The 13,913-nt window shown below is 29.9% G+C and overlaps 2 protein-coding genes across 3 annotated transcripts; one reads left to right on the forward strand and one right to left on the reverse strand.

Moving 5' to 3' along the window:
* Positions 1–939: 939 nt before the first annotated feature.
* Positions 940–2,042, reverse strand: LOC129874431 (uncharacterized). Its single transcript, XM_055949722.1, has one exon. The coding sequence runs from the start codon at positions 1,939–1,941 to the stop codon at positions 1,006–1,008; it is 936 nt and encodes a 311-aa protein (XP_055805697.1). The 5' UTR covers positions 1,942–2,042; the 3' UTR covers positions 940–1,005.
* An 8,447-nt stretch (positions 2,043–10,489) lies between these two features.
* On the forward strand, positions 10,490–13,796 carry LOC129880022 (uncharacterized). Of its 2 annotated transcripts, none has more exons than XM_055953830.1 (8): positions 10,490–10,977; positions 11,825–11,905; positions 12,002–12,061; positions 12,292–12,335; positions 12,897–12,939; positions 13,032–13,103; positions 13,175–13,276; positions 13,393–13,796. In XM_055953830.1, exons 1-8 carry the CDS (start codon positions 10,636–10,638, stop codon positions 13,510–13,512), a joined length of 864 nt encoding a protein of 287 aa, XP_055809805.1. In that variant the 5' UTR covers positions 10,490–10,635; the 3' UTR covers positions 13,513–13,796. The 2 variants fall into 2 exon arrangements, with proteins under 2 accessions (XP_055809805.1, XP_055809806.1); XM_055953831.1 differs by having other exon boundaries at positions 10,571–10,977; positions 11,820–11,905.
* Positions 13,797–13,913: the final 117 nt, after the last annotated feature.

Raw genomic sequence — 13,913 nt, forward strand, 5'->3', positions numbered from 1 at the left:
GTTGGTCAAAACCAACTTAAAACTCCTTTTTAGCTTTTGGACGTGTTTGCCTAGTGCTAACTTTAAGCCATAAAATTCTTAAAGTCAGTCAAAAATGAAAAGTTAGGATTCCTAACTTTTTTTTCCTAAGTGCTTAAAGTCATTTTCTTTGACCATGGAAATTACTTTTATATCCCTTATATTTTAACTAAATTCCCAAACTACCCTTTTTATTCTTTTAACCCTAAAATTTACATTATTTTCCTCAGTTAAGCACTTTTATCCAAACACTCAACTGCTTATTTATAAAAATAACTTTCAGTACTTCAAAGTTCTAAAAATATTTCATACATAAAAATTACTTTTTTTAATCCCATCCAAACGGATTCTTACTCTTCCATCGTTAACTTTGGGTTGCCCGCCTTGTTGATTTTCTTTTAGCTTTCCCCCAACAACTTAATAACCATAAAATAAAATGTATTTTTATTTTCCACCGCCGCAAAAGTGTAGTCAGAGTATGAATTTTAAGAATTCTAAAATCTAAGACACGATTTTAAGTGTTAAGTAATTAAATTTTAAATTTTATTTTTCAACCTTAGTGACTTCTTAAACTGATACATTATTTAGACCAGAACCATTAGATTCTGTCAAATACATATATTATATGTTACCTTCTGCCCCTGATTTTCGATTTTCACTTTGAGCTATTATTAATTTATTTTTCCGTCGTGTAAAATCTACTAAAGAAAAAATGCCTCCTATCCAAAATGAAAATCTATTTTAAAGCTCAAACTCGAGATATTCATACACACCAACAAACATAATTTGGCAAAAGAAAAAGAGACCATCCTTTTGTATGTACTATTTTTAATAAAAATCAACTAGAAAAACTACAGCATGTAGAAGAAGAATAAACCATAGTTAAAAGGAAAAAGAGAAGTAAACTAAATTTAAAGCAAATTAAAGGTAAAGTTTGTATATTTACTTTGCTTACTACAACAAAAGTAACCAAATCTAAAAAAATTATTAAGACTTAATAATCAAATTACTATTAATTTCATCCCTTTTACTTTTCTTGAAAATCCATTTCCATACTCTGTTTCCTTTTCCATTGTTACCTTTTTTCATCCGTCTGTCATATTCATTCATTCTACAAGATCCACCTCTTAAATTCCCCATTGAATTTGTAGATTCTGAAAAAAGTTCTAATTTTGGCTCCGATAATAAATCAAGTTTCAAATCTATAAAACCTTCATCATCATCATCCATGATAGTAGTAGTAGTTGTTTTGTTGCTCGGACTCTTTAAAAATGCATCGGATCCTCTAAACATAGTTCGTTTTTGAAGGACAGGCAACAAATTTGGAGAGTCCGAGCAACATTTTTTCTTTAGATTCTTGAAATCATCAAATAACAAACCACCAGTAACATCAGAGATTTTTGCACTTGAAAATCTGTAATCACTGCTACCATCATCACCACCCCCACCACCTCTGAAACTACAGAGTGATCTTGATCTTGAAACAACTCCTTCTATGGGTCCTGAAATTTCACTTTTTTCATCACCCTTTTCTCTATTCTTCTTGAAAAATCTCTTGATTTTCCAAAAACCGTTACGATTCTTCTTGATTTCAACACTGTTGCTGCTGCTCCTCAGCAAGATTACTTGCTCTGTTTTGCTCTGTTTTTCATTTTCTAGCAAAAATGAAATCCTCCCAACACTACCAACTTCAACAGAACAAGAAGAAGAAGAGTTTCTTTCAGTTTCATCAGACAAGAACTGATTAGAACAAATTAGATTGACCAATTTTTCTTTGAGACAAAAAGAACAAATCCCAATAGGGAATGAATTTGGGTGTTTCAAACAGGGGATATCTGATGAAACAGAGTAATTGAAATCTGAATTTTTGTTGTTTTCACCATAAATGGTTTCTATAACTGCAGCTTTGCCTCTGTCTTTCATGGCAATTCTTGATTTTGTTAATCAAAAGAAGTGATTTTTGAAGGATAAGTGAGCTTTTTTTAAGGGGAAAAAGAGAATGGAGGCGTTCACTTTACGTTTATTTATGAAAGAAATAGCGAGGGGTTGGGGATTTGGGGGTTGGGTGTTGCCGGGGGGGGGGCGGGGATAATCTCTTTTTTTTTTTTTGCTTACCAAATTTTTTTTAGCAAAAAAAAAGATTAAAATTCTTTACTTTATAATTATTTTTCCTATTTGGTATCTGATGATATTATTTGTTTTTTAGATACCGTCATGGCTTCTTCTTCGAAAAAAAAAATTCACCACTCGCGGGCCTTCTGCCTCCTCGTGGTATTGCATCATTGGGCTTTCGCCCATTGTGGAAAAAAATTCATTGCGAGTCTGGATAGTGTCTTAGTCTCAGTGTGACTGATTATCCTCTCGGACCAGCTTATTGTCTTGATAAGCTATTGCCTCACCAATTAGCTAATTAAATGTGAGCCCCTCCTCGGACGGAATCCTCCTTTTGCTCCTCCGCCTACGATTCTAAAATATTTTTAAAGTACTTAATGAATTATTCCACAAAAAATGTTTACAACTTTTCGGAATTCAAATTTATTTTAGTTACTCAAATTTTAAACATTGATTTGACGGAATTTTTATTATCAAATTGACTTTTTAACAATGACTAATATGGGGTTGAAGACTAGTTCACTTGGTGAGTTTTCTGTCTTCCTTAATTAAGGTAGAAAGTTCAAATCCTATCAATATCTTATCAATATCACAATGTAGTAAATAACTAGTTTACTGAGGAAAAAATATTATTGTGTATAAATTTTTGTAACACCTTTTGATTTTCCGAATCAATTTAACTAATATTTGAAGCTAAATTAAATTTGATTAAGAGTACTATAAATTGTAATTTTTTCAACACACGATATAATTGGGGGGAAATATTGTAAGATGTTATTAAAATTTACGCAATTTGGATCTCAAAAAACAAAAAATGTAATATAAATTGAAGGAGTATTAATTTGGATAAAGAAATCATGAATTGGATTTTGCATGTGATTATCCATCAGAATCAACTTTCCATTTTCTTAAGTACTGAAAAAGATTAATACAAAATGCCATAATGATTATTTTGAAAATGTATTTATTTAAATCAATCAAAGTCAACTTTTCTTTTTTTCTAACTACAGAGATAGATAAATGCAAAATGCCATAAAGAAACTTGAGAAAAATGTAGTGAGAATTAATCTACATGATCATATCATATAATTAGTCTTTTGTCCTATGTAAAAAAGAATTTCATCAATCAATCTATCAAACTTATCAATGCTATGCCATTTTCATAGTTGTCTTTGTATCTTTTTACCAATTTTATCGTATTGACGAGTTGATTCAGAATTAAAAGTTTATGAATTTTTTAAAATATATAATATATTTTTTATCTAAAGAGTCTAAAATGTATATTTTAATAAGATTAAATGTGAGTCATCTATTATAAAAATCAAAGTTAAAATAAACTAATAATTCAAGGATAAAAAATATTATTATGCCTCAAAAAAATCTAATTATACATAATCTTGCAGTATTATTATTATATACTTTTTTTGTTTCAATTTGTTTGTTTAATTTTGACTTGATAAAAAATTTAAGATTAAATATTGTGAATGTAAACTAAAAGTATGTAGAATGTCTCAAAATATTTTTTAATTTATGATCTTAAACATGATGTGTGAAAAGTTAAAATTAAAGAATTATTAATAAAAAAATATTTTTCTATAAATGGATTTTAAAAAAGTAAAATAAATAAATTAAAATGAGGGAAGTATTTAATTTAACTTATTTAATTACCCATAATATATAAACTTTTTCACAATAACTTGAAGGCAAGTGGGGATGAAAGTTGAAAGTAACAAATCAGAGAGGCATAAGCATTTTTTATTTTTTTGTCCCCACTATTTTGATTATTTATTTTTTTACAATTATGATTCATTAGAATTTATTAGAGAAATAAATATGTTCACCTTATACACGTGTCCCCTTGACATGTATATTTTTGTATTGGATCCCCTAGCTACTTGTAACATGAAATTTGCTGCTGCACATTATAAGACGTTGTCGGAATAATTGAGATTTTTTCACTATAAATCGAAAATTTTAAATTCAATCTTATAAAAATTAAAGGTATCAATATTAAATAGCAAAATATCGATTATTCGAATTCGCATGAAAGTCTTGATTAAATTCAAATTCGTGTATTATGAGGTCATTTTTGAAAATGGTGTTTTGAACAAGATTTTTTTTTTTATTCATAAAAATTCAAATTCGAATTTTTTGATTAAGAATAAAAAAAATTCAACTATTGTAACACGACTCATTAATATCCAGCGTTCTAATATCAATCACAAAAATTTTCAATTGGTTAAATCTAACCCAACCTCTAAAAATTACTAAACTGACTATATTTTTTTCAATAAGTTTTTTCTAAGTTTGAATACGGACCTACTGCCACCCTCATTAAATTTCAAAACTTTAATATAATTTTTTTTAGTTGTACCATCAGAGTCCAGAGATTACAATAGGCCACAAAAAAAAAATCATTGACTTTTCACCTATATTTTTTATCTTCTACTATAATGACAAGACAAATAAACAGTAATCACCAGAAATTTTATTTAAAGTTGAGTTAATTGAATAACAAATATGAAATTATTTTGTATAACTTAAAATTATTTAATATTACAAAACTAAAAAAGGTGTTTCTAATAATTTCAACTGATGTGTTGCCATCAATTCGACTAACTTACTCATCATCCTGATTTATCTATTGAGATTATTAAACATATTGTGTTTAGACTTTATTTGTTTGTCTTTTTATTATCAAATAATAGTCCACCTTAAGTTTGCAATTTAATACAATATATTATATGAATGTTTTTTTCCCATATGTTATTTTAGTTTTATAGTACAATTTTAGCATCTTCTTCTTGGATTTAACTATTTTAAGTTGCTTAATGTAACGTTTCTCTAACTTTTTTCAATTAATTTAGATTCATCATATTGATATGTTGCAAAATTTGGTGACACTCAATCAAGGAATGTTGATTTGAGTATATATGTGTATATATATATATACACACACACCCCACTATCTCAACATGAAAAAAATGAAATTGGAATGTGTAGTCATTTTGATGTATTTATGTGTCGTGTCGTGGTGGATTTACTCATTTCACTTCGAGGGTCACTTCTTTTATTTTTTATGTGTTCGATGTTTATATTAAAATTCGACTAATTTGAATTTGTACAATATAGAGCTTACTAAAGGAATTAAAAAGGTCGTTAATATTAACAAAAAACAAAAAATACCTAGCTAGAATTAGAACCCGATGATTTAGGAAAGGAGGAATCCTATTCCTTCCACCTCAATTCTCCCGGTATTTAATATTTATATTAGAGTTTGATTAATCTGAATTTACATTATGTTAGGTGTATTAAGAAAGAAACACTTTTTATCATGATTTTTTATGGAGGAATCTTATTCATCCCACCTCAATTTATGTTGGTGTATCTTTTTTTTCATTGTCTTCTTTTATTTTTTGCAATGTTCAACATTTGTATTAGAATCTAATTAATTTAAATTTATACAGTGTAAGGCTTATTAAGGAAGAAAGGGCTTTTATTGGATTTTTTTTATATATTTAGAATTTAAATCTGAAACGTTTAATTTAACTTAAATATATTATTATGCATATTTATTCCACAACAATCTTCGATGATGTTTCTTTCTTTCCATTGAGTTTTCACTTTACTATGCTTGTAGTCAGAGAAAACTTGATCAAATTGTAGAAAGATACATGCATTGATTTGAAAGGCATCACACGTTTCAACTCAAGAAATTAAATAAAGTTCAAGATTATGAAATTCAATATATAATTCATAGGCTAGGAGAAAGAAAAAAAAAGGTGCTCGCATAGAGATTATTTTTTTTAATGTTCGAAATCCACATTAAAATCTTAGTTAAATTTAAATTACGAAATGCGGAGCTTATTTAGATGGCTCTCCCAACAAAATTTTCTCCATATTTAAAGCTCGAATTTGAAATATTTAGTTAATAGTGAAGCAGTTTCACCATTGCGCGCACCACAATCTTGGTGCATAGAGAAATATTGTCATTTGATTACTGGTTAGGAAGGGGTTTGTTCATATATTAAAATCAGTACAATTAATATTTATGTTTGGTACAAAATATAGCACATTAAATATGGTACTGTTTTGGTTATTATCTTACAACTCCACATAAATAAAATATGTATGTAAATTTATATATTATTTTATATAAAATTAAAAATATATATATACATAATTAATTTCTGCATTACTAACTCGGACCAGTCAACCTATAATAAGAGTAACTAGACTCTTAATTCTTGAAATTGAAATATGAAAATATATCGTCTGCACGCCCCATAACATTTTATCTTTAAATTATTTGTTGATCAAACTTAGGTGCACCTAAGTTGACTTGTACAACAACATTATATAGCATCTTTTATTTTTGCATCTTTTTAAATATTTGACTAGAAGTTACAGATTAATATGTTATTCTATAATTTATGAATTTGGTGAATTAGATTATTCTTTTTATTCATTTATTACTAGATAGTTAAATTGATTTTGTTTACAATTTCTCAAATTTATTCAACTTAATTAACTATCTATAATTTCATAAATATATATAATATTATAATTTTAAATGTTATTTTATTTTTAAGAACATTAAAAGTTAAAAGTTCACGAGGCTTATTTACTCGTAGTGCCTTATGAAAGGATTTTTTTTTTAATAATTAGGGACAAATCTAAAGTATTGTTTACAGGTTCACACGGGATCGTCTCGATCATAAGGCCACTAAAGCAATCGCTTGGGGCCTCTAATTTTTTTTAAAGATGTATTTTATATATATAGTTAAAAAAATAATCATGTATTATTAAATTTGTAAAGAACTTTTGGGTAGAAAATATAATAATTTTTTATCTTATTTAATGTGGAGATCATTATAATAAGTGAGAAATAAAATATTTTTTTAGGTAATTATAGTATTCGTTTTTACGTGGCTACCTATTTTATTGTCTCATTAATTATATTATGATTATTAACATGATCCCACATCATTGTTTCTATATTTGCCTTTCTTATCCTTCCCTTTCTTTTTTCTTAGCTCCCGCCTTTTTTGCTCCCTTTTGATGACTCAAACTTACAACTTTAGGGTTGGAATTGAGGGGTGCTTACCGCCCCGAAAAATTTACTTATTATTTAAAATACTGAAGTCTCTCAAAAGTTAAATCTTTTGCATTATGCAAAATCTATATACTATTGCCTGTTTTCAAAAAGATCAATTTTGCTTTTTAATGTCTTCTTCAAATTTCAAGCATTGCAACAAGTTATTATTATATTAAAGTAACACAATACTATTTTGATACCATTATATCAATTTATCAGATTTAGCGTGATTCTATTTCGATATGGCTATATCAATTTATTAAATTCTTAAGCTAGATTTTATTTTGAAAATTTGCATTGTTTACCTTCTTACTTCATAAATCTGTGTACATCCTACCTTCCGCAGAACTTACTTGTAGGATTACACATGGTATATTATTGTCATTCAATTTATGTATGTCACCTAAAAAAATAAAGACTTCTTAATAAAGTTTGTCTATAGGCCCCCAATTTTGTTAAGACGATACTGGTTCACACAAATTTAATTATCCAAATCATATGTATGTATTAAGCTAGAAAGTGAATTCAATTATTATATATTATTTGAAATCATTTAAAAAAATTATAAACTTTAAATTTTGAATCGGCTTCTCTGTCTCTACCTTTTAAAATCTAGTTTATCACACATCCATGCTCATCTTTTGCCTTAGGCCCTACAAACACACACACGTGTGCAGTATCTTTAAATACAAGCAAGTAGTCTCTTTTTATCTTTCCAAAAAAAAAGGTCTCTTTTTAGAAAGGAGAAAAAAAGGTGGGTTGGGGGCGAAAATATTCGATCTCTTTGTCTAATATTATTTGAATTCTATTGACTTGGCATACGTTGTAAGAAAACTTTAATAATAAATGTATTTTATTAGATCAATATTATTAATCGTATTTGCAACTGTTAATTTAACTATTACTATTTTATGTATGAGAAAGAAGTAACAAATTCTCTTGATTTGCGAAAAAATGGCCGAGTAAATTACAACATTCATTCTTAATATTGAAGTCAAGTAAAATGAAATGAAAGAAGTATAAATGTATAATATATGTTAAGAATTCCCAAATCAAGAAATTGGATTCCTTATATGAACTTGGACAATCCTTCTATAATGAACTAGCTTTTGAGGTTGAGTTAGACTCGATTATCATATTTTTACTATATATGCTAAGAATATATAAACAACCATTTTTTATAGCACAGCGCCTAAAGCCATGCCACATTTACATGCACTATAGCATGTTTGGTGTTTGTTTATTATACCAAAGAATGCAGGCTCATTGCACGCCCAATTCCAAGTGCATCATTGTAATGACAACAACAAAAGCTAACAATTTTTTTTTTTTTTTTTGGTTGTGTCCCTTTCCAAATATTTATTTCAATTGTTGGTTTTATTAAAATCAAAACCGTCACACGAACCCTTTTGGTTCTTGAACCTTTTTTCTAATTTTTATATTTACCACATTTAAAAATTATGATAGGATGTATATTTAATTAGGTCCCTGCTGGATCGAATCATAAAAATGAAAAGAATCTGAATAGAGAGTGATTAATTCTCTTTTAATGACACTTACATAATACGAATATGAATTAATTGGGACCCCAAAACAAGTACATTATGTATCTAAAAAAGACAACTTAATGCATAATGCATGAAGCATTCTTCCGCGTTCACGCTAAATTCAAAAAACGTTCGCGCCCTCAAAAATATAATGTAAACATCTATTTTAATACAAATATTTATGATTGATTTCACGACTTGAAATATATTTTATATTTGTGATTTTCATGAATTTTGTAGATCACATTTAATTTCCTGTGGTTATATTAATTATGAAATAAGTTGGCACCCACTTGTTGGAATGGTGTATATAGTAATAAGTACTCTATATATTAAAATTCACAATATGTTTATGTTAGTGGGTTTTAGTTTGAAGATTGAATTTAAAGTTAACTGAAATAGCTTTGTTTATCACAAAACTCAATGTTTAACTTTACAATTATTAACAAAAAGGTACATTTATGTCATTTGATGATGATTAACAACACTCATGACAGCTTGCACTTTAATTATATATATTATGACTGTAACACGTCTATCGTACAAAATATACCCAAATTTTGTTAGGTCCACAGCACCTACCTGTCTCACCACTCCTCCCATGTCCAACTAATGTAATAATCTAACCTAAAAAAATTGCATGGCAAAATTACAGTTCTGCTTACAGGATCATTTTGTTGTAGTTTGGTCTAGACTTTGTACTTACGTTGAAAAAATCACTTAATATATAAAAATAGTTTATTCAAATCTTAACAAATTAGAATTCATAAACTCAAAATTCTAACTCTGTTTCCGTGTATCTTATTGAATTTTTTTGGGTGGAAGATTGGGGAAAAATAGATCAATCAATTATTTCAACTTCTTTTTCCATGAAAGTATAAGCTTCCAAGGACAATAGACTGAAAGCTCATTGTTAAAACTTAAAACTCCTATTTGCGTAGATCTATGAATAAATATGTTGTACTAGTATTTACAGGTCCTAAATTATCAATAGACTCTCCAAATACATTAAAAATTTGTCCTAGAGTCGCTCCCTCACTTATAGGAGTCGCTCAGTACTTCTATCATTGCGAGTTGTAAGAAGTCTAGGTCTCGAGTCAATTTGGAACGTCATTTGATTCTCCATCATAATAGGAATGAGCGCACAAGAAGACCAGACAAGTTGAATTTGCTCCCTCGCCTTTGCAAACCTCACCATTATGTTCAATAGTACAACATAATGGTAACAATAAATATGTCTAAATTTCAATCTATATTGGATTTTATAATACGACTAACCAATACATATTCTCATTTTAATTCGAACATTTGCACATGTAGCCTATTGTACAATGCAATATGCAATTTCCTCTTGAATTTTAAATATGAAAATTAAGTTTAAATCAAGTAGTTATAATTGAAAAAAACTCAAAAACATCAACAAATACAAAGAGTAATAGTTCAAATTTCAGAAAAACTACTTTCAATTTTGAACTTATATGTTCGAAACTTCAAACATACATATGAAAGCCAAATTTCAAGTAAGAATGTTGAAAGTTAGTTGTCAATATTCAGACGCAAATTTCTACACTTTCAATCGTATATGCCTGAAGTTGAGTGAATGATTAAACTTGCAAATTTATATACATGATTTATGTTTTAAATGGTGATCCCAAAATCAATTATATACATAACATATTGGTTGGGCTATTTGGATATTACATTGGTACATGGGCTAATCAAATCAAATTAATGGGCCTTAATGGGCCAACCAAAAAAATCCTAAAAGCCCATAAAACACTCCTATCCAAAACAAGAACCTTTTATTCTCTATAGAAGAACACAAAAAAAACAAGAATTTCTGTAAAAAAAAAATCCATCATGAATCTCCTCAAACTTCATTACCATAGCAAATTCTCTTCAATTTCTGGGAATTTATCACCCCATTCATCTTTTTCAGCACCCCGTTTTCTCTTTTTTCCTACCCACAAACCAAAAAAATTGCCTTTAACTCTTGTGGACAATTTTAAGCAAAAATATGTGAGAACTTCAACTGTAAAAACCCAAATGTGGAGTGACAAAGAAGAGGAAAATTCAGAAGAGTATGAGTACTTAGCTCCAGATGGGGTTGTTTATAAGAAGACTTTGAGACTAGTAGAGGGTGCTATGTTTGCTGCTGTTTCAGGATTGGCTTATCTCTTGAGCAATTCTCTTGCTATTGAGGTACTTATGGTTCTTGAAATTTGGAAATTTGATGGGTTTTGTAGAGAAATTGTTTTTTTGTGTTAATTTGTAGTTTGTGAATTACTGTTGAATATGGTGCAGTAAGGGAAGTTCTTCATCCTGTAATGTAGTACTTGAATTCTACAGTGATGTATGTTACTAGTGAGGGTGGAACTAATCTTGGTGAAGAACTGTTTGGTTGGAAAAAAAATGTGGACCTAATCTTGGTGAAAAGTTGTTTGATAGAAAACAATGGTAGCTTTGATATCACTTAGATGAGTTCTTACGAAACCCCTCTCTATATATTTATAATAATATTCGGGTTCATAGTCGAATATTTATGGATATTTTAGTAGAATTCTTAATACATAATCAGGATTTTGGCAAAAGCTACTTGGTTCACATGAACCTGTAACTTAGAAGTTAGCTCCACCCGTGTCTGTTGCCAACATCGAAGCTTATGTTACTTGATTAATCGAGCTTCTTTTTTTTTTTTTGTGATAATGGTGTAAACAGTCGAGCTTCTATTTCCTTAACTGTTTCAATTGTTCTAAATCTTTTACTATCTATGTTTGACTCGTTGGTGGTTTCGAGGAATTTGTAGTACTGGAGCAAAAGAACCAATCAATTCAGGGTTAGTTAGGTTGAGCATTCTGTATTTTTGTTAGCTATCCAACGTTAGTCTATGACTTCGTTTGATGTTAAGTGACATAAGCTCAGACCTGTTGCATCATAGTTTTAGTTTGTATCCAGTTACTAGTTTGTATGAGCTTGTTTTGTATTATCTGTCAGTTCTTGCTGGTGCTTTTGATCTCCTAAAGGAAATTTGGCTTTGCATGTAGCACAGAATTACTTCGGCTGCTTCTTCGCATTGCCAATTGTTATATCCTCGATGAGATGGGGTGTCGCAGCTGGCAGGAAAACCATGGTTTGTCTTCTCCACATGCCTCTTAGATTGGACATTCATTTATTCCTGGAACTTGTTCATCTACATTCTCTAACGACATTTATCCCATTTCATTAGGTGGCAACTGTTGTACTCTTGTTTGTCTTGTCTGGTCCAGTCAAAGCATTAAATTACATGGTGAGTTATATCTTATAAATCATAAAAGATGTATATATAGGCTAGTGATTGTCAAATTTTATCATTGCTTACTTTTGTTAGTTATTATCCTTGTTCTCCGTTCTTGTGCTCCAATACTTTATGTTCACAAAAGTATTATTATTCGTATTTCCACCAAACAAAAAAAGTACTATTCATGTTTCTGTGATGTTTCTTACTAAATTTGCTACACTTCTTCTCTCCTGATTCAGCTAATGCATGGTTTACTTGGCTTCACAATGGGTTCCTTATGGAGGTATGTTGTTAGTTTGTTATGTCTCTCCATATCTGAATGCTTATTCGTCAAGTCTTTGCAATGGAATCCATTTTGACTGGAAGTCTTGCAAGGGCTATATGCCTTGTTGCAACCCCTCACCGGAAAACACCACCTCCTTTCCCCACCCCCCGAAAAAGAACAAAATAGGTAACAAATAAAGGGACAAACATTAATCTGCAGTCTTCTGCAATACATATTCACTGATCCCATTCTCTGTTTTGAACCCTTCCCTCTTTCAACCCCGGAGCCCCCAAATAAATGGAGAAAAATATGCGGACAGGTTACTTTTCCCTAGGACAGAAATTTGCAGTTGCTGCTCCATTTTACATCCAAAAAGTACCAAAAGGAGTTGTAGCCTTGTAAGTCGATTGCTTTGTCGTGTGCAGAAATGATTAATAGTGTAGTGACTTCTGTGTTGAGATGTTCTGGGGTTCACTACATACAAAGTTATCCACTGGACCATATATTGTTCATCCTTCACATGAAATGTTGCTGCTGTCTGATAATTTAATGATTGCTTGCTCTTCTATTTCTCGCCAGGTTGAGAACAAGTTGGGGTGCCTCGATCTTCTTGTGTGCTCTTGTATGTTGTCTCCCTCCACCGTTTTCCCTCTTTGAGAGTGTTTTAATAAATCACAGTCAATTCCAACTAGAAACATCTATTTTGAGTTGCAGGCTCGGGCTGTAGGTGCTCTCGGATACGTTATATTATCCTCATTTTTAATAGGAGAAAACATCCTTGCTCTGGTAATTTTTAACTTCAATGATCTTCTCTTACAATTGAAATGATCACTCATATGTTGATTCTTCGCTTGTAGATCACGATAAATATTCATGCTTCTCTCTCGTACATCCTTACATCCTTAGGCAGTCCGATAGTTCCATCTATGAATTTTATATACACCTTATTCGGGACTCTGGTACGTATGATTTCCTCTTATCTGTTTGCTTTGGCAAGAAAGTGAATTTCTTTTTCCGTTTGACGTGTAGAAAGCTAATGTTTTCTTCCTTCTACATTTCTGCTTCCTAAATGCAGCTTTTGATAAATTGTGCCTTCTTTGTGTCCTTGCTGCATCTTCTCTATGCCATTTTTCTTACTAAATTTGGCATGAAAGCTAATTTAAGACTGCCAAGGTGGTTAGCCGTAGCAATTTAAACAGGCTAAAAAGAGCAATCTCATTCAAGACGCGATAAATATGGGACTTTGCGCAGGTACTACACCACGGCGATGGTTAATACAAGGTTATTTTGATCATCATTTATTCAAGACTGTCGATTTGAATCGCCATCAACTTCATCTATCAAAGCAATATAAAGTCAGCAACAAAATTTAGTTGTCCAGTTTACTTGTACATGTATTTGTAATGCATATTGGCCAGTATCCTAATGCACTGAAAACTCCATCTGATCTGATGGGAGATAGTAATATTTTTGTGTCTATACTTGTTTCAATATTGATGTGGACCTGATTATTGACTTGAGGAAAAATTGGATATAAAGGAAATTTCAAAACCCTCCTTCGTAGTTTACGATATTAAGGTTATCTAACTTTATAAT

This window comes from Solanum dulcamara, chromosome 2 (assembly GCF_947179165.1).
Source record: "Solanum dulcamara chromosome 2, daSolDulc1.2, whole genome shotgun sequence".
NCBI classification, from domain to species: Eukaryota; Viridiplantae; Streptophyta; class Magnoliopsida; order Solanales; family Solanaceae; genus Solanum; species Solanum dulcamara.

What these genes read in the sequence shown, in the direction of transcription:
- LOC129880022 (XM_055953830.1), top strand. Translation starts at nt 10,636, where the DNA reads ATGAATCTCCTCAAACTTCATTACCATAGCAAATTCTCTTCAATTTCT. An exon ending in ACAATGGGTTCCTTATGGAG is followed by an intron (nt 12,336 to 12,896) that starts GTATGTTGTTAG and finishes ATTTCTCGCCAG; the next exon opens with GTTGAGAACAAGTTGGGGTG. An exon ending in ACACCTTATTCGGGACTCTG is followed by an intron (nt 13,277 to 13,392) that starts GTACGTATGATT and finishes TCCTAAATGCAG; the next exon opens with CTTTTGATAAATTGTGCCTT.
- LOC129874431 (XM_055949722.1), bottom strand. Translation starts at nt 1,941, where the DNA reads ATGAAAGACAGAGGCAAAGCTGCAGTTATAGAAACCATTTATGGTGAA.